This window comes from Giraffa tippelskirchi, chromosome 7 (genome assembly GCF_054371585.1).
Source record: "Giraffa tippelskirchi isolate mGirTip1 chromosome 7, T2T-mGirTip1v1.2.pri, whole genome shotgun sequence".
NCBI lineage: Eukaryota > Metazoa > Chordata > Mammalia > Artiodactyla > Giraffidae > Giraffa > Giraffa tippelskirchi.
This window is the reverse complement of record NC_137281.1, coordinates 134,130,945-134,153,416: the sequence shown is the minus strand read 5'-3', so window position 1 is coordinate 134,153,416 and position 22,472 is coordinate 134,130,945. Positions and strand designations below refer to the sequence as shown.

The 22,472-nt window shown below is 38.1% G+C and overlaps 1 protein-coding gene across 3 annotated transcripts in view; it reads right to left on the bottom strand.

Annotated features, from left to right (window-relative positions):
- PRKCH (protein kinase C eta) overlaps positions 1-22,472 on the bottom strand; it is a 365,028-nt gene that overhangs the window by 227,891 nt on the left and 114,665 nt on the right. For all 3 annotated transcript variants that reach the window (XR_014059378.1, XM_081509759.1, XM_081509758.1), the window contains exons 3-4: positions 6,001-6,151; positions 1,616-1,650 (exon numbers count right to left, since the gene is read on the bottom strand). Coding sequence is in view for 2 of the 3 variants with exons in the window: in XM_081509759.1 (XP_081365885.1) it covers positions 1,616-1,650; positions 6,001-6,151 (186 nt within the window). In the remaining variant the exon portion in view is untranslated. The remainder of the gene's footprint in view (positions 1-1,615; positions 1,651-6,000; positions 6,152-22,472) is intronic.

Below are 22,472 nucleotides of genomic sequence, written 5' to 3'. Positions count from 1 at the left end.
TACTCAAGTCTGGAACCAATGTCATCATTCCTGGCGTTAATCCTTCCTGCGCCCACCTCCAGAGGAATCATCTCACAGTATGATGCCGGTATCCTCAGCCCCATGATCTAAAGCACTCAATCATGTCCCACTATCAGTCAGAACAGAGCTGAAGTTTTCCAGATGAGTTTCAGGGTCTTCAAGCCCACCTCAGACTCACTTGTCACACTTCTTCTCTGAAGGTTTTCCGTCCCATTAAAAACTAGACTAGTTGCTCTTCCTGGATTAAGTCTTCACCCTCCTCCACACACTGTCCACGTCCTTCTCTGTTTCTTCCATGGAAACTCACTCCCCGTGGCTTCCCTTCTAGACCGAAACTCTCTCCCTCCTCTGATCTCCTAAACTTTTATCTGGCCTCCCTCATTTAAAGTGTTCCACATATGGCCTCCAGTGTACTCAGGATTCCCATCCAGCAGGATGACTTGAACAAAGTAGGCATTCATTAAGTGTTTGCAGAATGACTCAATCAATTGTTTGAATAGCTAGAACTTTATAAATAACTTTTTCTTCATTTTCATTTAGATAGCTGATAGAGTGTAGACAAGAGTCCAATTTCCATTAAAGAGCAATGAAGCAATATTAAAAATACACATCATTTTAAGATCTTTCAAGACATATTAAAGTTTCCAGGATTAAATACATAAAGACAGATGACAAGTCAGTAAATAGTACTATAGTCTAAAACAAATCTAGCTTTCATCAGATTGAATTCTCAGGAGAACCAAATTGAAAGTGCCCAGGGCACTTTCAAAAAGACTAACTGGTCTTTTTATATAAGGGAATCCTTCACAAAGAAAAATTTTTTACTCTGAGGCATTTGTGTTTTTCACAGTCAGCTTGGCTACAGGTTTATTATTTTTATTGATATTTTCAGAGAACTAGCTTTGGATTTAGTGGATTTTCTTTATTGTTTCCCTAATTTAAATTTCACTGTTTCCCACTCTATTTTTATTATTTATTTTCTACTGCTCATTTTAGGCTTAAGTTTCTCTTCTTTCTGAGATGGAAACTTAGATTATTGATTCTAGATCTTTCTTCTTTTGTAATCTATACATTTAGTACTATAAATTTTCCTCTCAGCACTGCTTTCACTGCTTCTCACACACTTTGATAAACTATATTTTCATTGTGGTTTAAAATATTTTTTTTATTTCCTTTTAAGTCTTCTTTGACCCATGAGCCACTTAGAATATATTGCTTAATCTCCAAATACTTGGAAGTGTTTTAATTATCTTTCTGTTATTGATTTTCAGTTTAATTACACTGCTGTCTAAGAAGATACTTTTTAGGATTTCGATTCTTTTATATTTGTTATGGTTGGTTTTATAGCCGAGAATGTGGTCTCTGTTGGTAAATTTTCCTAGGAAACTTATGAAGAATGTGTATTCTGCTGCTCTTAGATGGAGTATTCTATAAATGTCAATTTGATCAAGTTGTGATAACGCTGTTATGGGGTCTCATTTGACCTACAGAGAGTTATTTATCAAAATATTAATGGAATGTACCCTGTTTCCTCTTGGTATAATCACTTAACACAGGAACAAGATTAAATATACTTTCAAAAATGTTTTCTTACCTTGGCATTGATAACCTTGTTTTCCAAATACACCCCTGGTTCAAGACAATAGAGAAAAAAGTAACAGTCAAACATTTCAGAAACAACTCTTATAATTACAGTACTTAAGGAAAACAAATTCCATCCTCTAGTCCCTTATAAAAAATAAAATTTCAGAGAAGCAGCAGAGATGACGTCCTTTTTGAGTGCTTGTTACCATTAAGACAAAAAGGAAACTGACAAATTAGAATACTCCAAATCACAAAAACAGGTAAATATTGCCAATTCTCATTCTACCAACCTCTGGCAATCCCCCTAAGTCCTTAGTGAAAATGAGCCCGTCTCTGTGTGTGACGGAGCCTCAGGCTGAAGTGTCACCCTACCACCTAACTGAGCATTCTCTCTCACATACACATAAAGATGTGTAGAAGGCGAAGTAAACAGATGCAGATGTACATACAGAGGTAAACAGGTGAGTCCAGTGGACCTGACTGACCTGAGGCATCTTTCCTCTTCTCTGTGCCCACATCACCCCAGAGTCCACAGGGGAGAAGTACAACCACAAGATGCCCATCAAGCTCCTAGCTCCCATCTCTGTCTCTCCCTAATACAGTCTCTGAGTGACAGTGACACAGTTTTCACCCTCATTAATAAAGATCACATTTTACTAAGCCTGTAGGATGTGCTAGGCAATGAGCCAAGCAGCCAACAGGTACTATCTCACTTAATCCTCACAAAGGCCATGTGAGGTAGCACACGTGATAGGATGACCTAGAGCACAGATCATAAAGTCAGATGGCCTGGATGTGTTTTGGGGCAAATTGCTAACTTCTTTGAGCCATTGATTCTTAATATATAAAAGGCATAATGATAACAGTACTTACTTTACAAGGTCATCATGAAGATAAAAAGAGTTGAAACAGTGCCTGGCACTCTAAGTGTACATAAAAGTTTACTATGTAAATAAAGTAAAATTATTATCTCTGTCTTGCAGATGAAGAGACACTGATGGGTTATATAACCGGTCCAGGTTCACATATCTAGTTGGTGATGAGAATGAATGCCAAGGTCTATATGCTTAATCACATATATATAAAACACATATACCACTATTTTAAGTGGGTGTGTAGGGAGGGGGGAGGTAGGGGAGAGTTACAGTTCCTTGGTAGAAAAAACTTCAGTTAAATCATCAAGCAATTTTCCATTTAGAATGCTAGTTGAGATCACAAGTTCTCACCCAAAATGCCTACTGAACACATGTAGCAGCCGGGTCATGTAAAGAAGAGAAGTTGAATGGTGTGACAATGAAATAAACAGCAGTGGACAGTCATCCTTCTGGGCAAACCCAGTATGATGTTACGTTACCTTATGTTAGTTGCTGTTATGTGATGTTGTTGTTATGTTACGTTAATTGCTGGTACACAGCAAAGCGATTCATTATACGTAGGTTCTTTTTTAGGTTCTTTTCCATTATAGGTTATTAGAAGATTTTGAATATAGTTCCTGGTATTATACAGTAGGTCCTTGTTGTTTTTCTGTTTTATATATATACATGTGTATGTCTGTTAATCATGAATCCTTAATTTATCCCTGCTCCCTCCTTCTCCCTTTGATAACCATAAGTTTGTTTTCTATGTCTGTGAGTCTATTTATATTTTGTAACTAAGTTCCTCTGTATCATTTTTTAGATTCCAAGTATAAGTGATATCATGTGATATTTGTCTTCCTCTGTCTGACTTCATTTAGTAAATGAAGTTGGTTGAACGGATACAGAAACAAGACTCATATCTATGGTACCTACAAGACACTCACTTCAGATCTAAAGAAACACAGACTGAAAGCCAAGGTATGGAAAAAGGTATTCCATGTGAATGGAAATCAAAAGAAAGCTCAAGTAGCAATACTTATATCAGACAAAATAAACTTTAGAATTAACACTGTTATAAGAGCTAAAGAAAAACACTACATAATGATCAAGGATCAATCCAAGAAGAAGATGTACAACTATAAATATACCTGCATCTAACATATAGGCACTTCAATATATAAGGCAAATATTAACAACCATTAAAGGGAGAAATTGACAGTAACACTATAATATTAGGTGGCTTTAATACACCACTTACAGCAATGGACAGATCATCCAGATAGAAAATCAATAAGGAAACACAGGGCTTAAATAACATATTAGACCAGACGGATCTAATTAATATTTATAAAACACATCACCCAAAAGCAGAAGAATACACATTCTTTTCAAGTGCATATGGAACATTCTATAGGATACATTCTCCTAGATCACATGCTAGGCCACAAAACAAGCCTCAATAATTTTAGAAAATTGAAATATTAAGCATCTTTCCAACCACAACACTATGAGATTAGAAATCAACTACAAGAAAAAAACTTCAAAAAACACAAACACGTGGAAGCTAAACAATATGCTACCAGACAACCAATGGATCACTGAAGAAATCAAAAAGGAAATTAAAAAAACGATACCTAGAGACACATGAAAATGAAAACATGACAATCCAAAACCTACAGGATGTGGCAAAAGTAATTCTAAGAGGGAAGTTTATAGTGATACAATCTTGCCTCAGGAAATAAGAAAAAGCTCCATAAACAACCTAACCTTACACCTAAAACAACTAGAGAAAGAAAAAACAAAGCTTAAAGTTAGTAGAAGGAAAGAAATCACAAAGATCAGAACAGAAACAAGTGAAATAGAAACTAAAAAACAATAGGAAAGATCAATGAAACTAAGAATTAGCTCTTCAAAGAGATAAACAAAATTGATAAACCCTTAGCAAGACTCATCAACAATAAAAAGAGAGGGTCTAAATCAATAAAATCAGAAATGAAAAAGAAGTTACAACTGACATCACAGAAATACAAAGGCTCATACGAGACTACTATATGCAACTATATGCCAATAAAATGGACAACCTAGAAGAAATGGAAAAATTCTTAGAAAGGTATAATCTCCCAAGTCTGAAACAGGAAGAAATAGAAAATTGGAACAGATCAATTACCAGAACTGAAATTGAATCCGTAATAATAATAATAAAAAAAAAACCCTCCCAACAAACCAAAGTTCAGGCTCAGATGGCTTCACAAGTGAATTCTACAAAACACTTAGAGAAGAGTTAACATCTATCTTTTTGAAACTCTGCCAAAAAAATCACAGAGGTAGGAAGACTTCCAAACTCATTTTATGGGTCCATCATCACCCTAATACCAAAACTAGAGAAATACATCACAAAAAAAGAAAATTACAGGCCAATATCACTGATAAACATAGATGTAAAAAATCCTCAACAAAATACTAGCAAATCAATTTCAGTAATACTTCAAAAGGATAATAGACTAGACCCCGTTCATGATTTAAAAGACCAGAAATATAAGCTAAGCCTGGATTCTGACTTGCTAAAAGGTATAACATCCAAAGTAATCACAAAAAACCCACATAATACAAAGCAAATGATCAATATGCAGATATGAACCAAGTGTTTCTGCCTTAAACAAAATGACTAAAGTTTGCAACAAAAGCAAAACCTCCTTTTATGCTGCAGATACAAGAGTGTTTTTCTTCCTTCTGAGAAGGGCGTGTGTGTGTATGTTTTGTGCAAGAGAGGGGGTGTTTCTTCTTTCTCTCTGCAAATAAATGTGTTTAATGTTGCCTCTAATTGAAGACTGGAGGAGGAAATGGCAACCCACTCCAGTATTCTTGCCTGAAGAATCCCATGGACAAAGGAGCCTGGCAGGCTACAGTCCACAGGTTCACAAAGAGTTGGACACGACTGAGTGACTTCACCTTTACTTTCTAATTGAAGATAACTACTACTTAAATTTATTTCACATTATAGATTTGCCTCTTAGACTTAAGCTTGAGTGACATATATAATAAGATATTATTCCAAATCATCTAGAATTTCTCATCTATTAATTATCTTAATTCTTAAATGCCAGGGATTATAGTATGTGGTCACTGAAAGCTATTACCTTCAGCTACATATGATAAGGCTGAAGACTGCTGTGTGCTTAGTGTAACTAATTTCTGTAAGTCATGATGTGATTCACATCTTCTTAGAGAAATACTGTTGATATTTCTTTCCTCTTCAGGGGCAGATCATTTATTAATTGATTAGCCTCTGTAATTATTGCTCTTTAACCAATTCATGATTCATTAACATTTTTACCAAAATGACTAGCAAAAGAAATAACATGTAAAACTTAACCTGTAAATTGTATAATTTTTTTCTGCTGGTTTGGGGATTAAAATTTCTAGGTCAACATATTAGAATAAGAGGGAAAAAATCAGATTCTAAAACAATTCTTAATAATCACACACAACCAGAGGAAGTCTCAGCTCATGGCAGGAGAGAAGCCAAGGAGCCTCTTACCAGATAAACTCCCTGCAGTGAGAGCAGTAGGTGGGCTGCCTGAGGTATGTGGCCATGAACTTGTGTCCGTTGATCTGGTGGACTCGCCTTCGCATAGCCCTTTGGCGCTTCCTGGTAAAATGTTTGAAGATTCGGTCTCTCTGGAGAGTAGCTATATATTAAAAGAAGGGGGAAAAAAAAGAGTGTAATGAATCTATCTGCACCTAATGTATGAGAAAGTTGGATAGTTCAAATACTTCCCAGATTATTATTATTTTTTTCTTTCTTCAAGATGCAAAACAGCCCAAAAAATCATCATGCTTTGTTGGACCTATGGAACGCTGAGATTCCCATTGCCTGGTTATATCTGACTATCTCGGGCTAGTCTTTCCAGCACAGAACATGGGTTCCCCAGGGTTCTGATGTCCCAGTATGTGACAGCAGCATGGTCTCATGGTACCTGTCCAGCTGTCTAGGACTTTAGATTCACTGACTGGCTGGCAAACAGGACTCCTCATTACTCTCCTTCCATGCTGGTGTCCTCACAAAACTTAGTGAAGGAATTGCCCCCAACACAGTGAGAGCCCTGCGCAAAACCATCATTTTCAGCACCATCTCTGTTAATTTGGAATATGTAGAAATTAACTGGCAATACACTCAAAGTTCCTTTTCTAATCTCACATTTTAAAAATAGTGGCTCCTAATCTGAAGACTTGAGAACTGTGCACCATTTAAAGATGGTAAATGATCTTTTCCACTTTACTATTCTAGAACGTTCCCAGTATATGCAGAGACTTGTGACTGTAAAATAAAGATTCTTTCTTCAATAATGCTTTTAAATAAATCACTGCTCCAAAGGAAATTAGAGGAATCACACAACAATAATCTGCTAATAAATTTTAAAACCTAGAAAAAAAGTAGACAATTTCTGTGTAAACATAATGATCAAAATTGACCAAGAGTTACATAAAACAATAGTCTAACTTTTTAGAAAGAATTATAAAGATTTTAAAGGACTACCTCTAATTTTGAAGTAGTCATTTTAGGAAGACTTTTCCCAGTAGCAATTATACTCAAATAACCAGAAACTTCTGTACTACTCAGAATTACCTTAAAAGAAAAACTCACTGTGACCAAGTAGGAATTTTCTCAGAAGCATAACAATGGGCATATTATTACAAAATCTATTATATCTTATTCTATTATAGGTAAAAGAATAAGTATGACAGTTTCAATAGATGTTAAAAAGGCACTTGGTAAAATTTAACTTGTAATCCAATAAAAAATTCTTTTAAAAAGACTAGAAGAGTGTCTCTTTAACATGACTAACACATGATTTCACAGATCAAAAGCTAAATGGTAATTTTTTTAAAATTCCAGTGACAGTTAAGAACAAATAAGACTAATTATCACCACTATTATTTAATATTATTCTGAAAGTAGTTGCTAAAATTATTAGATATGAAAAGTAAAGATCAAACTATCAGGAAAAGGTGCCAAAGATACCATTATTTGAAGTTATTTAATGTATGACTAGAAAACTCAAGAGAATTTAGCCTAATTTATTAAAAAATGAGTACACTATGATGGACAGTAAGAAATCATTAAAAGCTAAGGTATTTATTATGTCAAAAGAACCGATTAGAATAATCTTAAAAATCCCATTCACATAGCTACAAAAACCAAACCATCTAGGAAATAATTTATCAGAAGTGCAAGATTTATATGAAAAAAGACTATAAAACCAATTGAAGAAGATGAAAAGATGTGTAAAAATGAAGTTCTTAAATGGGAACACTCAATACTCTAAAGCTGTCAATTCTTTCTAAACTAATCTCTAAACTGAACAAAAATCACAATCAATATTCCCAAAGGATGTTTTTAAAGTCGACAATTTTTTTCAAAGTTTATTTGGTACCATAAATATTTTAAAACTATTCAAAAATTTCAATGAGAGAGGACTTGCTGTACATGTTAAAACATATTATAAAATTAAAACAATTTAAACAGTGCTTTACCCCTTCAAGAACAGTCCAAAGCTAGAAATCAATTTGGTTGAAAGATAATATGGTTCAAATCAGTGGGAAAGGTGGATTTATTCAATAAGTAGTGTTCAGACAACTAGGTAGCCTTTTGGAAAATATCTTTACCTCACTCCTTACACCTAAATAATCTAAGATAAATGTTAAGGTGGAAATTACAGAAAGAAAGAAACCACAGCAGAAAAAAAATATTCCTTGAATGGGATAAGGATAACAAACTTCTATAGCCATAAAAGATCCACGGATTTGTAACCTATGAAATTTAAAGTCCTACTGTCAATAAACAAAACAGAGTTGAAACAAACTGGGGAGAAAAGGATTTGCAACACATGACAAACAAAGTGTTACATTTATAATATGCATAAATCATTTAGAAAAGAGGATAAAAATCTAGTAAAAAGGAGAGGCAGAGGAAGTGAACAGGCAATTCATAAAATTATAAATGCAAACGGACATTAAACATGCCAAGATGTCCAATCCTATCCAAGATAGCCATGTAAGAATCACGAGGTAAATAGCATTTTCCCTCTTAGGTTGGCAAATACTTATAAAGATGGTTAACATGCTCATTCTTACAACCTTGTAGGGAAAGAAGCACCTCCAGCTTCTGCTGGGAGGAGGATAAACTGGTCTCTAGTCCTGGCCCCACCAGGCTCTGGATGTATTTATCCTGCTAAGCTTCCCTGTTCTCATCTATAAATCAGGTACTACCTTCCTCCTAGGTTTTCTTCCCCCAAGGACTGAATGAAGTAATGCATTAAAAAGGTTTTGTGTAAAGCTAGACACATGGTAGCATTCAACACATGTAGCTGTTTGGAGAATGATTTCTTTTGATAACCAATTTGACAATACCTGTCAATGTTTTTTTCCAGTTTTATTGAGAAATAACTGACATAACATCACTGTTTATGTTTATGGCATATCAGCATGATGGTTTGATTAAATACTGTGAAATGATAACCACAATATGTTCAACTAACATTCATCTTCTCATATAGATATAATAAAAAGAAAGAAAATATTTTCTTCTTGTGATGAGAACTCAGGATTTATTCTCAACTTTCCTATTTATCATACAGAAATGTTAGCTGTAGTCATCATGCTGTTCACATTATATCCCTAGTAATTATTTATCTTATAACCAAAAGTTTAAACTTTTGACCACCTTCCTCTAATTCCTCTTCCACCTCTACCCTGATTCAGGGTTTGGGGGCACCTCCACCGCCACCCTGCCTCTGGTAACCACAAACCTGACATCTTTTTTTCTGTGAGTTGGTTGTTTTGTTTTTCTGTTTGTTTTTTAGATCATACAGTATTTGTCATTTTCTGTCTGACTTCTTTCACTTGGCATAATGCCTCAAGGTCTATCCATGGTGATGTAAATGGTAAGATTTTCTCATTTTTTATAGTTGAGTAATATTTAATTGTGTGTATATTATCTGTATTCATTCATCAACTTCTGTATTCATTCATCATCAATAGATACTTAGGTTATTTCCATGTCTTGGCCATTGTAAATAATGCCGCTACAAACAGGGGGGTGCAGATATCTTTTCAGGTTGGCGTTTTCATCACCTTGTCTAAGTGTTATGTTCATTTCTTTGCATGTAGCAATTCAACTTCTAGGATTTTTTTCCTACCAAAAATACCAGAAAGCAGGAATGTATATCAGTTGTATCTATATAGCATCATATCAATGTATGCTATATTCTTTTTAACAATAAAAGTGAAGTTCAATACAAGACATCTTAGAGAATGAAATGCAAAAAACATCCAAATAAATTTGGCTAAGACACCAACTCTCCAGAGGCTCTAGTACGGTTAAAATCATACCTACTTGAGTTTTTGTTTTGTTGTGTGTGTGTTTGTATATGTGTAAGTTCTTTAGAAAGCAGCCTAATTACTTTCATCCTCAGGTTTCCCATCTATCCAAAGAAGATGAAAATATATCCCAAGTCCTCAGTCCTATGGGGAAAGTATTATATAATCAGTATTCCTGAGAGGTTCTTACAACTTTGGATAAGGGTCACATAAGAATGAAATCACTCTGCTGCTCTCTTTCACAATAATTCTAGAAGCCATCTAGTAACCACAAAATAAGCAGATTTTAATGTCGCTTTGCTGACAGATGATGAAATTTAGCCTAGATGATTACACCCTATATCTGATCTACATTATCACCAACCTAAGACCCAGCTCAGCACTGGCCAAAGTAAAACTTGTACTGAATTACTGAACACATATCACATCTAGATGCAAATTAAATTCTCCCTGGGGAGTCTAATTACCAATAATTTACTTATATAATCCCTTAATACTATAAAGATTGGTTAAAAGGTCAGCTCATTTGCAGTTTTAACATTTCATAAATTGAATCCTTTTTCCCCCCTCAACAGCTATTACCATTATAGTAATCTGACCTTTGAATCTTCTAGGTGATCTTACAGCCAGAAGGAGTAGGAAGAACTGCATGTAGTTGCTCACCAAGTCAGTCATCCCCCAACGCATTGACTCCTGCCTTTCACCCTTCCTCAAATCTTCTTTCCTTGGTTTTTTTTTTTTTTCCCCAAATGAGTTAACATAGACTTTCCTGTGTGTCTCAGGGCCTAAGCAGTTGCCCCCAAACCCTGAATCAGGGTGAGATGCTTCTCCTCACCCTGTTTCCATAGCAACCTGGGAGCACACCTCCATCTTTTCCTTTATCCCAGGAAACTAGGGACTGTGTCTCTTTCACCTCCTATCCCAGGCGCCTCACCAGACCTCATACGTGGTCATTTATAACTAAACTTCACTCTTCCTTCCTCTGTATTCGTTTGCACATGTGCCTCTTTATTTAAAAAGCAAACATACACATTTACCCACATCTCCGAATCTGCAAGAAATTTAAGTCATGTAAGAAAACTGGGGCTGCCGTGGCTTCATATGGCTTCCCGTGTCACCACTGTCTTGCTGGCTGCCCTGAGCAGAAGAATGAACTCTGGGACTGCATTCTGTCGCTCTGAGTACAGACTGAACCTGACTTGAGAGTGCAGGGAGAGCTTCCTCATTGTCTGCATGGCCTCCTGTTGATTTAGGACTGAGAAGGGCTTAAAAAGACAATTTCATCCTGTTGTGCTTGAAACCACCCTGGGCTTTGAGAAATCTTTCAGATCATCTGTTAGTTGAGCATGTCAAGCAATCCTAACATGCTTTGCAGCCAAAACTTGCATCACAACTTCTATTTAGCTCCTGAGGTGCTCAATGCCTCTAAGTAAATAGGAAGCTGGCTCCATGCCCCAGCGTGGAAACTCACATTACCATCTCTGGAAATGGGCAGGTCTGGAGCCCTGATCTGTCTTTCCAGGAGTTGGTTTTCACAAGCCCTCCCAACCACAGGGTGGAGACTAATTATGTTAAATGTAATGATGATTAACTATTTTGAAATAAAACTGTGTTTCATAAAATCTGATTGTCATCCCACACATTCTTTTTCAGAACCTGAGAAGGCATAAGTGACCAGCAGCCACCCCAGGGTAAGTTTTCCTCGTAGAAAATTTTATTGGTATGAAACTTGTGGTGCTGATGGGGGGATGTGTAGGGGAGAGATGGCCTTCTGAAGTCTCTGTCAAACTGTTTTAATTTTATCTCAAAAATAGTAAACATTCCATCTTTTTTAGTCTTCTGCTCTCCCTATGTGAATTTAAAGTTTCATATACCAGACATGGGCTTCCCAGATGGCACTAGTGGTAAAGAACCTTTCTGCCAGTGCAGATAGACATAAGAGACGCAGGTTCAATCCCTTGGTTGGGAAGATCCCCTGGAGGAGGGCATGGCCACCCACTCCAGTATTCTTTCCTGGAGAATCCCACAGAAAGAGGAGCCTGGTGAGCTACAGTCCATAGGGTCACATAGAGTCGGACATGACTGAAGTGACTTAGCATGCATGCACGCATACTACACACAGAAATCCATGTTTGAAAGTACTTTGGAAACATTCTGATGTGAGTCAAAAGAAGAAATCATAGTTACAAATTTCCAAGTTAAAATCAGAGATAAAAAACTATGGCATTTTGTAATTTTTAGAATTACTGACATACAATACACAAAGCAAATACTTTTGATTTAGTGTAGAATGCAATTTAAGTTGAATTTGCTCAGCAGCACCAGTACTTGGTTTACTATACTCTGTAACTGGTCTTCAAGGGGCTGTGCAGAGGAGGTCGTGAGGCCTTTATATGTGACCACAGGTATAAAGGCCTGCAGGTGGGTGAGGCAAGTGAGGGCCTGGAATCTGGAGTGCAGCTGTGACTCCTGCATCTCCCCCTTATAAACTGGGTGACCTTGAGCACATTGTTGTCTATGCCTCAGTTTCCTCATTTGTAGAACATGAAGGCTAGAGAACCCTCCTCAAAGGGCCATTTTGGGGACTTGCTGAAATAAAAAGTGTAACATAATTAGAAAAATACCTGGCAGGAGGCAACTGTTACCAATTATAACTGTTGTTAAAACTCTTACTTCAGCATTCAAGGACTAGAAAGGATTTTTAATCCAGACATCCAATTGCCTCGAAGAAGAATCAATACCTAGGAAACCATTTCTTAAAGAAGTTCAACAACATTCCCAAGGCTCATCTAGCTATGTAGTACCAGAACCACCCCCAGAATCCTCCACTCTTGATTTTATCCCAGGACCATACGGTTAACATCATACTGTACTCTGTCCTTTATTAACATTATTAACATTGGGTCTCCTAGAATCTCCTCGAATCAACTGGGTTTCCTCCCCGGAAAGTAGTAAATTTTCTGGTGAGGAGACAGAAACTAACAGAAAGGTTAAGCAAGGTCAAGCTGCCAGTGATTGAAGTGGGTACGCCAGACCCTGTTTACTGTGTTGAACTACTGAGCAGTGCTATCAAATGTCTTTTTTCTTCTTCCTGAGATACTCGTTTTATCATGTGTGCACATGGGAGGGAATAACTGTGGGAAAAACAAACAGGAAAGCTTTTGTGTTGAGCAAAAGTTACTAGTCAAGAAAGAACCACAGAGTATTATGTTGTTTATGTCTCCAAAATACATCCCTGAAAGGTAATGCAATAAAGTAGTGAGAGAATTTTGCTTAGTATTATCCAACACACTGAGGAAGAAACCATGTGATCACAGAACTATGTGATAAAGAATAGTGCTTAAGAGTTTAACTTAGATGATTCCTGTCTGAGACAATAATGATAATAATAGAACAATTAGCACACGCATAAGGCAAATACATAACTTAAATGAATCTTTACAAGAACACAACACCAGATCATTTAGTGGTTGTTGAGTGAAGACAGAATCACAAGAGCTGTGTACCTAGTCCTTTGATTAATTAAGGAAGATTTGACAAATTGGGCAGAGATTAGCAGTTGTTTACAAGTGGAAGGGGAGCTTGGTGACCAGGATAGGGAGAAGATTCTGGGAATTTGTACCAGCACCAGTGACAATGACCACGACAAAGAGTGTTGGTATTAAAAATGGCAGGCAAAAGCCCCTAAGTGGCACCGAGCAGAATGAATCTTCTGTTTTTTAAAAAGAGCTGAACCACAAGACTCAGTTATTTCCAAACTCAGAACGAGTGATTAGACTCAATATATACTGAGACCTGCTTCTACAGAAGCTATACACAGATGTTTCTCAGGGATTTGGCTTCTTCTGAGGAAGCCCAGCCTACAAAAACATCTACCATCATGCAAACTCGCGGAGATGACTCTCAATGACAACAGAAGGAAGGAAAAATAATTTGTACTAGGCTGACTCTCTCACGTAGGACTCATGGCTCAGAGCACTATGAAAGCTGAGCTCATCCCCCCGCCCCCACCACCCATCCCTCCAGCCTCCTCTGTTAGCAGCAAGAGGAGCAGAAGAGAGGTCCTGGATAAGGCCATCAGAAATGGTACCCAGGTTTGTTAGAAGTCAGTACTCTCCTCAGTACTTAAAGAAAGGGATCTTGGCTCCAACAACATCTGGTTCCTCTCACCCTACAGTCTCTTAGTCTCCTGCACCAGCTAGTCTCACCCACCCAACCTTTAAACATGTGCATGTCCCAGGGTTCTTTGTACATTATTCTTCTGGTCTTTCTGGCTGCTCATTCATCTTCTCCAAGACTTTATAAGATCTCTTGACTTCCAACAATTGCCTGTATACTGCTACTGCTGCTGCTAAGTCGCTTCAGTCGTGTCTGACTCTGTGTGACCCCATAGACGGCAGCCCACCAGGCTCCGCCGTCCCTGGGATTCTCCAGGCAAGAACACTGGAGTGGGTTGCCATTTCCTTCTCCAACGCATGAAAGTGAAAAATGAAAGTGAAGTCGCTCAGTCGTCTTCGACTCCTAGCAACCCCATGGACTGCAGCCTACCAGGCTCCTCCGTCCATGGGATTTTCCAGGCAAGAATACTGGAGTGGGGTGCCATTGCCTTCTCCTGCCTGTATACTGAGGACTCCCAAATATGCAGCTCTAGTTCTGGTTTCTAACTCCTAAACTTGTTTCTAAGTAGCTTCTCAGCATCTCTTCAAGACATACCCAAGACAAACCTAAAACTTGACATTTGTAGGCTGAACCCTCTTCCCCAACTTCTTGAAGCCGTGCTAAGGGTAATAGCACCACTCTGCCTGAAGTCATCCAGAAACAAAACAAAACAAAACATAGAGATGTCTTCATATACTTCATCACTCACAACAACTGATCATCAAGTCCTACTAAACCTTCTATGATCTAATTGGGTCTTTCCCTCCCATGCCCATGCCTTCTTCCTCTCATCTGGACTGTGAAATAGTTTCCTAACTAGTGTCCCTGTGTAAGTTTGTTCCCTTCTGAAATCTATCCTTCATCCATCCAGTTATGCTTATAAAATACGCATAATTCAGCGTATGTGAAACTCCTTAGGGAAATTAGGCTTACTGTAGTTGTCCTATTCGAATCGTATTTTATTTTAAGGTAATAGGGCGTAGATTTTCCCCACAGGGTGGTTCTTCCATTGTCCAACATCTGAGAGAAAGTCGAGTCCTCAGACAGCAAAATACCTTTCAGATGGGCCTTAGGTAGGAGACTAGTCTCTCTTTGGTCCTCACTTTCTGAGGTTCAGACCTGAGGTCCCAGGAATGGGGCATCCCCAAGGCTCTGCAGAGGAAGACTGAGGTAGACTGGGAATAAGCCCAGTAGTAATGGGCTTGGACGACCAGTGTTCCTTTCATTAAGAACCTAGCAGACTCCTCTACTAAGTCTGTTTGGGATTCCCTCACAACTCAGTCAGTAAAGAATCTGCCTGCAATGCAGGAGACCCAGGTTTGACTCCTGGGTAGAAAAGAAGCCTTGGGGAAGGAAATGGCAACCCACTCCAGTATTCTTGCCTGGAGAATCCCATGGACAGAGAAGCCTGGCAGGCTACAGTCCATGGGGTCACAAGAGTCAAACACAATTTATCAACTAAACCACCACCACTATGTCTGCTTAGTAGATACCAATGTCAGCCTCCCTATCCCAACACCCACAGCTCTCAGGAACCCATCAAATCTTCTCCGTTTCATCTTGCCACCTGGGTTCCTTCAGGGATCTCCAAGGGTTGGTAGACCATACTCAAGGGGCAAGGAAACTGGGATATTTATCCTCTAGATCTCATCTGACATTGGTTAATGGATGCTTCAAGGAAAGGAGACATTAATTCACCAACATTTCCACCCTTCTTTTGTGGGCTGAGAGGAAATATGGGTGGATCACTCACAGTATCTACCATAGAATGAATTCCCACTTAGCCCGGCCCTGATTTCTTATTTATATTTAACTACTATATATATTTCTTAACAAGGAGCTTGAAATTCTTTGTGGAATGAGATGAAGTATAAATAGAAAATTCTTACAATAATAAACTTTATGATTGTGCCTACTCTTTTCTGCACACATAACTTAATGACAGAAACTTCCTCTTGCTCCCTATGATCAAATGCAAGAATCCTACAACTTCTTGCTGCAAAACAATGGTAAGAATTTCTACTCTGTTAGCAAGATTCTACAAATATGTTATTTTCCCCCACTGATTTCATCCATAAATGGACTTCCAGCAGCCATTTCTTCATTCTTCAGTTTTTTTTAAAAGAAAAGTAAACACTTCTCAGTGGATTATTAACCATCTGCTTTCAGGATGAGGAGGAAACATGTTTCTGTCCCATCAGATTTGTGTTGCAGCCTTGGAGATGTGTCCATATCATCCCTCTCATTGTCATCCTGACTATCTGGAAATACCTCAAAATGACATTATCCACAACTTGAGGCTTAAGTTAGAAAAAGTATCTTGGTTTTACATGCTTTAAAATGGAAGCATTCTCCAGTTATCTGGCAATTTCCTTTTATCCTTCATTACTAAATTTAACTGGAGAGAAAACGCCCCACTCACGGACTCCTGTCCCTTTGCTAACCTTCTGCACTTCAGAGGATAATGAAGCCATGATGTGGTTTCACTTGTCAGAGCAAAGGTAACATAAAATGTCTTTTTGCTTTTTCATTGTAGCTGTGTACAAAGATAATATATGGTCATTATAGAAAATGCAAATAATAAAATAAAGAAGAACATCTTTTAAAAAGTCATCTTCAATCTTACTATACAAATAATCACTCAAAATTTTAGTTAACATGCCACATATATACACTGTATAGATACGCAATCTTATACAAGTGGTGTCTCTCTGTGCTATTTCCCAACGACTTTCCAATTAAAACGTCTTTCCATATATTTTTAAAGACTCTATTTTTTAATCAGTTTTAGGTTCACAATAAAATTGAGAGGAGGTACCGAGGCTTCTCATATACCTCCTGTACCTGCCCTGCACATGCATAGTCTCTCCTGTTATCAATATCATTCACCAGACAGATACATTTGTTACCAAGGATAAACCTGCATCAAACACATCATAATTACCCAAAGTCCACAGATTACCTTAGGGTTCACTCTTGGTGTTGTATATTCTATGGGTTTAGACAAATGTATAATGATATATATTCATCATTATAATATCATACAGAGTATTTTCACTGCCTAAAAATCTTCTGTGCTCTGCCTATTCATCTGCTTCTCTCCCCACTGAGTCTAGCAACCACTGATCTTTTTGATTGTCTCCATAGTTTGCCTTTTACAGAATATCATAGAGTTGGAACCACACAGTATGTAACCTTCTCAGACTGGCTTCTTCCACTTACTAGTAAGCATTTAAAGTTCCTCTGTGTCTTTTCATGGACTGATCGTGCATTTCTTTTCAGCACTGAACAATACTTCATCGTGTGGATGCACCACACTTTATCTTTTCACCTACTGAGGGATAACTTGGTTGCCCCCAAGTTTTGGCAATTATGAATAAAGATGTTATAAACATTTATGTGCAGGTTTTTGTGTGGACATAAGTTTTCCCTGTGTTTTTAAAAGTTACTATTTCTGCTTTTATAGCAACCAATGCTAAAGTTACCATTTAATCATATCTTATAAAATGAAAATGCAGCAAGGCTAACTTAAAAGTAAGCTAATAGCATTAGCACATCATCCCTATGAAAGTAGAGTTTTCCTATCTGAAAACTGTATTTTTTCCTCATTCACTCAAAGTTTAGAGACTGTTCTCTCCACCCCCACCCCCAGCCTCCAAGCTCAGGTTGGTCTTCCTTCCTCACAAAAAAGATTCTTATATAAACAACCTGTCCAACCAAAATCTTTTCCAGATAAACATGTGTTTCCTGCTGAGAACTAAAAGAATCCTGCCCTTTAGTTTGGCTGATTCCATTTCCCTTTCATTTTTTTTCCCCCTTCCACTGGTAGACTTCTGAGGTCCCTTCTAAGCTCCAGAGTCCTGATTTCATGATTTTAGAAAAACTTCACAGGATATTAGCCATGAAGAGTATGATGTCTAATCATTTCCTTTTCCAGCTACATGGCTGGAATGAAAGCAATGTTGCTCCCTCACGTTGCTGATTCAACACGATTTTTAAAACCACTGCACCACTGCTCATTGTAAACAGACTAATTCAAACCTAACACTGAGGATAAAACATCTTTATCATACAACCAAATTTCCTCTAATTTCTAACACCAATGCCAGGGCTATAAACCTCAGTCAGCTTTATTTGAAAATTTAAAAAAGAGAGAGAGATAGCTGTTCTAACCAAATGTCATTTATATCATATGGTCACATCCTATTAGAAGCTAACAACTTAGAAGCATATATTTGGCTATTAGATTGGTGGGCTTTTTTGTTTTGCTTTGTTTTTTGACAATTGTTTTATGACTTAAATTAAACAGGAACAAATAAAAGGCAATAAATTAAACTGTTTAAAACAATGTAAACAAAGGTTTTGTACTGACAGGGATTAAAATCATTGATAAAAGCAGAGTTTTGGATTAGCAATAAATTCCCATCTTCATGCTCCAATGTTATTATTTCTGCGCTACCAGAAAGAACATTCCACTAGTCAAAGACAAACGATTTCTCTTTTCTTAAAATGCATTCAAAGGGTTATTTATTATCATTTATAGTCCACTCTATATCCTTGAATAAGAGTTCTTATCTTTCTAGGAAAAGCAGAAATGTATATAAGTATACACGAAATAGCTGGATAAGGTGGGACAAATGCCTCCAAATTCTAGATCACTTAGTACTAGCTCAACACATCACCTTACAAAAGTCTGTATATTTTGGTTTACCATAACCTAGTAAACATAGTCTAAATACACAATAGTTCAACAAACTGCTAGGGTTCTATGGGAAAATGAAGAGCAACAGACTTCTCAGCCCTAACCTGTCATCCAACTCACAAATCACTTTGGGGATAAGGAGGTATTCTGCCCCATCTTAAACATTAAAGGGTAGGTCGGTTTTCCTTTAACCTTGGTTCCCAAACAGGCTCTGAGGACGTACAACCTCTTCCTTCTCTGTCCTGTGCTTAGTCGCTCAGTCATGCCCAACTCTTTGGGACCCCATCGACTGTAGTCCACCAGGCTCTTCTGTTCATGCAGATTGTCCAGGCAAGAATACTGGAGTGGATTGCTGTGCCCTCCTCCAGAAGATCTTCCCAACTCAGGAAATGAACCCAGGTCTCTTGCATTGCAGGCAGATTCTTTACCATCTAAGCCACCAGGGAAGTCCTTCTCTATCCAAGGTGCATTCAATCCACAGATTTTTGAATCTTCATTAAATGCTGGACTTTGCAATGGGAAGTAGGGGTATGATGGTGAACAAGGGACAGTAATGCCTTCAACAAATGAAAGTCTATGTTGGAGGCAGACTGTAAATAGCTATTACTGTGCAGAGTACACATTTCCACGGGAGTGTGGAAGGGCAGGAGCCTTACCCAGACAGGGGCGATCAGAGGTGGCTTCTCTTAAGGACAAGGAAGCTACGAATTTCAGAACAAGTGAAGGGGAGGTGGAACAGGAAAAATGGGGAATCGTGCTGCAAGAAGAGGAAATAGAATGCACCCATGACCGTAGTGAAGAAAATACAAGGATCAAGCAATCCCTAATATTCACCTTCTGATCTAGTCACTTTAATACCTAGTAATACCACCATCATCAAATATTTGCCAAGTGTCTACTATTTACTAGGGCCAAGAGCCCCAAGAAGTAGGGTAAGATTACTCCAAGAGGTTCTCAAATCATTATGGTGGGGTACAGGAAGAAACTACTGCACCTTCTACTTACTTGTTTCTCACATTCCTTACTTTAAAAAGAAAACTTTTAATTTTATATTGGAGCATAGTTGATTACCAATGTTGTGTTAGTTTCAGGTGTACAGCAAAGTGATTTTGTTATACATATACAAGTATCTATTCTTTTCCATAGTCTGTTCCATTTTGTTATTCAGTTGTTCAGTTGTGTCCAACTCTTTCCAACCACATGGATTGCAGCACACTAGGCTTCCCTGTCCTTCACCATCTCCCGGGGCTTGCTCAAACTCATGTCTATTGAGTCGGTGATGCCACCCAACTATCTCGTCCTCTGTCATCTCCTTCTCCTCCTGCTTTCAATATTTACCAGCATTAGGGTCTTTTCCAGTAACTCGGCTCTTTGCATCAGGTGGCCAAAGTATTGGAGCTTCAGCATCAGTCCTTCCAATGAACATCCAGGACTGATTTCCATTAGGATTGACTGGTTGGATCTCCCTGTAGTCCAAGGGACTCTCAAGAGTCTTCTCTAACACCACAGTTCAAAAGAATCAATTCTTCGGCACTCAGCCTTCTTTATGGTCCAATTCTCACATCTGTACATGACTACTGGAAAAACCACAGCTTTGACTAGACGGACCTTTGTTGGCAAAGTTAAGTCTCTGCTTTTTAATATGTTGTCTAGGTTTGTCATAGCTTTTCTCCCGAGGAGCAAGCATCTTTTAATTTCATGGCTGCAGTCACCATCTGCAGTGATTTTGGAGCCCAAGAAAATAAAGTCTGTCACTGATTTCATTGTTTCGCCATCTTTTCTATTTAGGTAGTTACATAATATTAAGCAGAGCTGCCTGTGTTATACAGTAGGTCTTTGTTGGTCATCCATTTTAAATATAGCAGTATGTACATGTCAATCCCAAATTCTTGCTTTAATTCTGTGATACTTTGTGTTTATAGGAACTATAGTATTATATAAACACCATATATATATAATTAAATATATATATAACTTGTAAAAAATATACATGTATGTGGGGTTTATGCTCAAAACTTGTTCACTGATGTCTGCTTGATCAAAAGTGTTTGAAGGCCATTTATCCCACTAGATTTATATTCCAGTTTGAGATACAGCTATAATGAGATGAAAAGTACCAAGCAGTGAGGCTAAGTGCTACCTACAGGTGTTAGAGGAGTAAGGGGCGAGAAGAGCTACCGGAGACTGGGGTGTTAGGAGAGGCTCCAGAGCAGAGACGGCATTTCATTTAGGTCTTGGAAGAAGAGTAGAACTTAGACCCAGGTACATTATAAAATTTAGGGAGGACCTTCTATCTGGGAAGACTGACATAGCCCAGGAATACAGGTACCAGGGAACAATAAGAAAGCCAGCTTCTCTAATACAAAGGCTTCCCAGAGAGGCACAGTTTTGTTTTTTTTGGGGGGGGGGTACCATCACTAGCTGAGTAAAATAATCCAGTTAAATTTTAATATTTTTGAATTTTAATAAAATAACCTCAATTACATTGATTCTACTTCATCTCTGTTTACAACTCCTACTCTGTCGCTTCAGTCGTGTCTGACTCTTTGCGACCCCATGGACTGTAGCCCACCCGGCTCCTCTGTCCATGGGATTCTCCAGGCAAGAATACTGGAGTGGATTGCCATTTCCTTCTCCAGGGGATCTTTCTGACCAAGGGATCAAACCTTGGTTTCCAGGATTGCTGGCAGATTCTTTACCTAGCATATACATGCATATTTTTTTTTCTGGCCTCATTAAAATGAATCATGTTATATCTTTGTCAAGTTCTTTACTGACTAAAATACATTTGGTTTTAGCAACCGCTGCTGCAACTATGGCAGAGTCTGCAGGACACAGATTCCAGGATTCCTCAAGACTCTGGAAGCACCAACAATGGATGTGCCACTCACCTTCTTTATTTGGAAGTAGCATCCCTAGCTACTGATGCTGATCTTTGCTGTCGTTCAGTCACTAAGTCATGTCCACCCTTTGCGAGTCATACTCCATGGACAGCAGCATGCCAGGCTTCCCTTTCCTCCACTATCTCCTGGAGTTTGCTCAAATTCATGTCTGTTGAGTCGGTGGTGCTATCTAACCATCTCATCCTCTGCCACTCTCTTCTCCTCCTGCCTTCAATCTTTCCCAGCATCAGGGTCTTTTCCAATGAGTCGGCTCTTTGCATCAGGTGGCCAAAGTATTGGAGCTTCAGCTTCAGCATCAGTCCTTCCAGTGAATACTGATTTCCTTTAGGATTGACTGGTTTGATTTCCTTGCAGTCCAAGGGATGCTCAAGAGTCTTCTCCAGCACCACAACTCAAAAGCATCAGTTCTTCAGTGCTCAGAATCGTGGTCCAACTCTCACATTTGTAAATGACTACTGGGAAAAACTAGCTTTGACTATACAGATATTTTCTTCATAGCCATCTTTGATCACAAAGATCAAAAACAGGGGATCAGAGCATGCCCTCTAACTGTAAAGCATTTATAATCCTCCACCATTTGCCCCTGAGAAACAGAATGTTCACTCAGTTCTATCTGAGCTATTGCCCAAAGCTTACAGATTGGTTCCTAAATGTAACACAGTAATTCTGATGAAAGGGGCCTAAAAAGTCTCTGTGCTCTGTCTGGGCTTCGCTCTCCTTTTTCTCAGTTTCTTACTTGTATTTAATGAGAGGATAGGAACCGGTTTCACTTGATCTGTAAGGAATGAAGTTTTTCATGTTCCCTTCTACTCCAGATGCCCTGGAAACTCAATGTAAAACTGTAGGAGTCCTCCATAACAAGTAAGA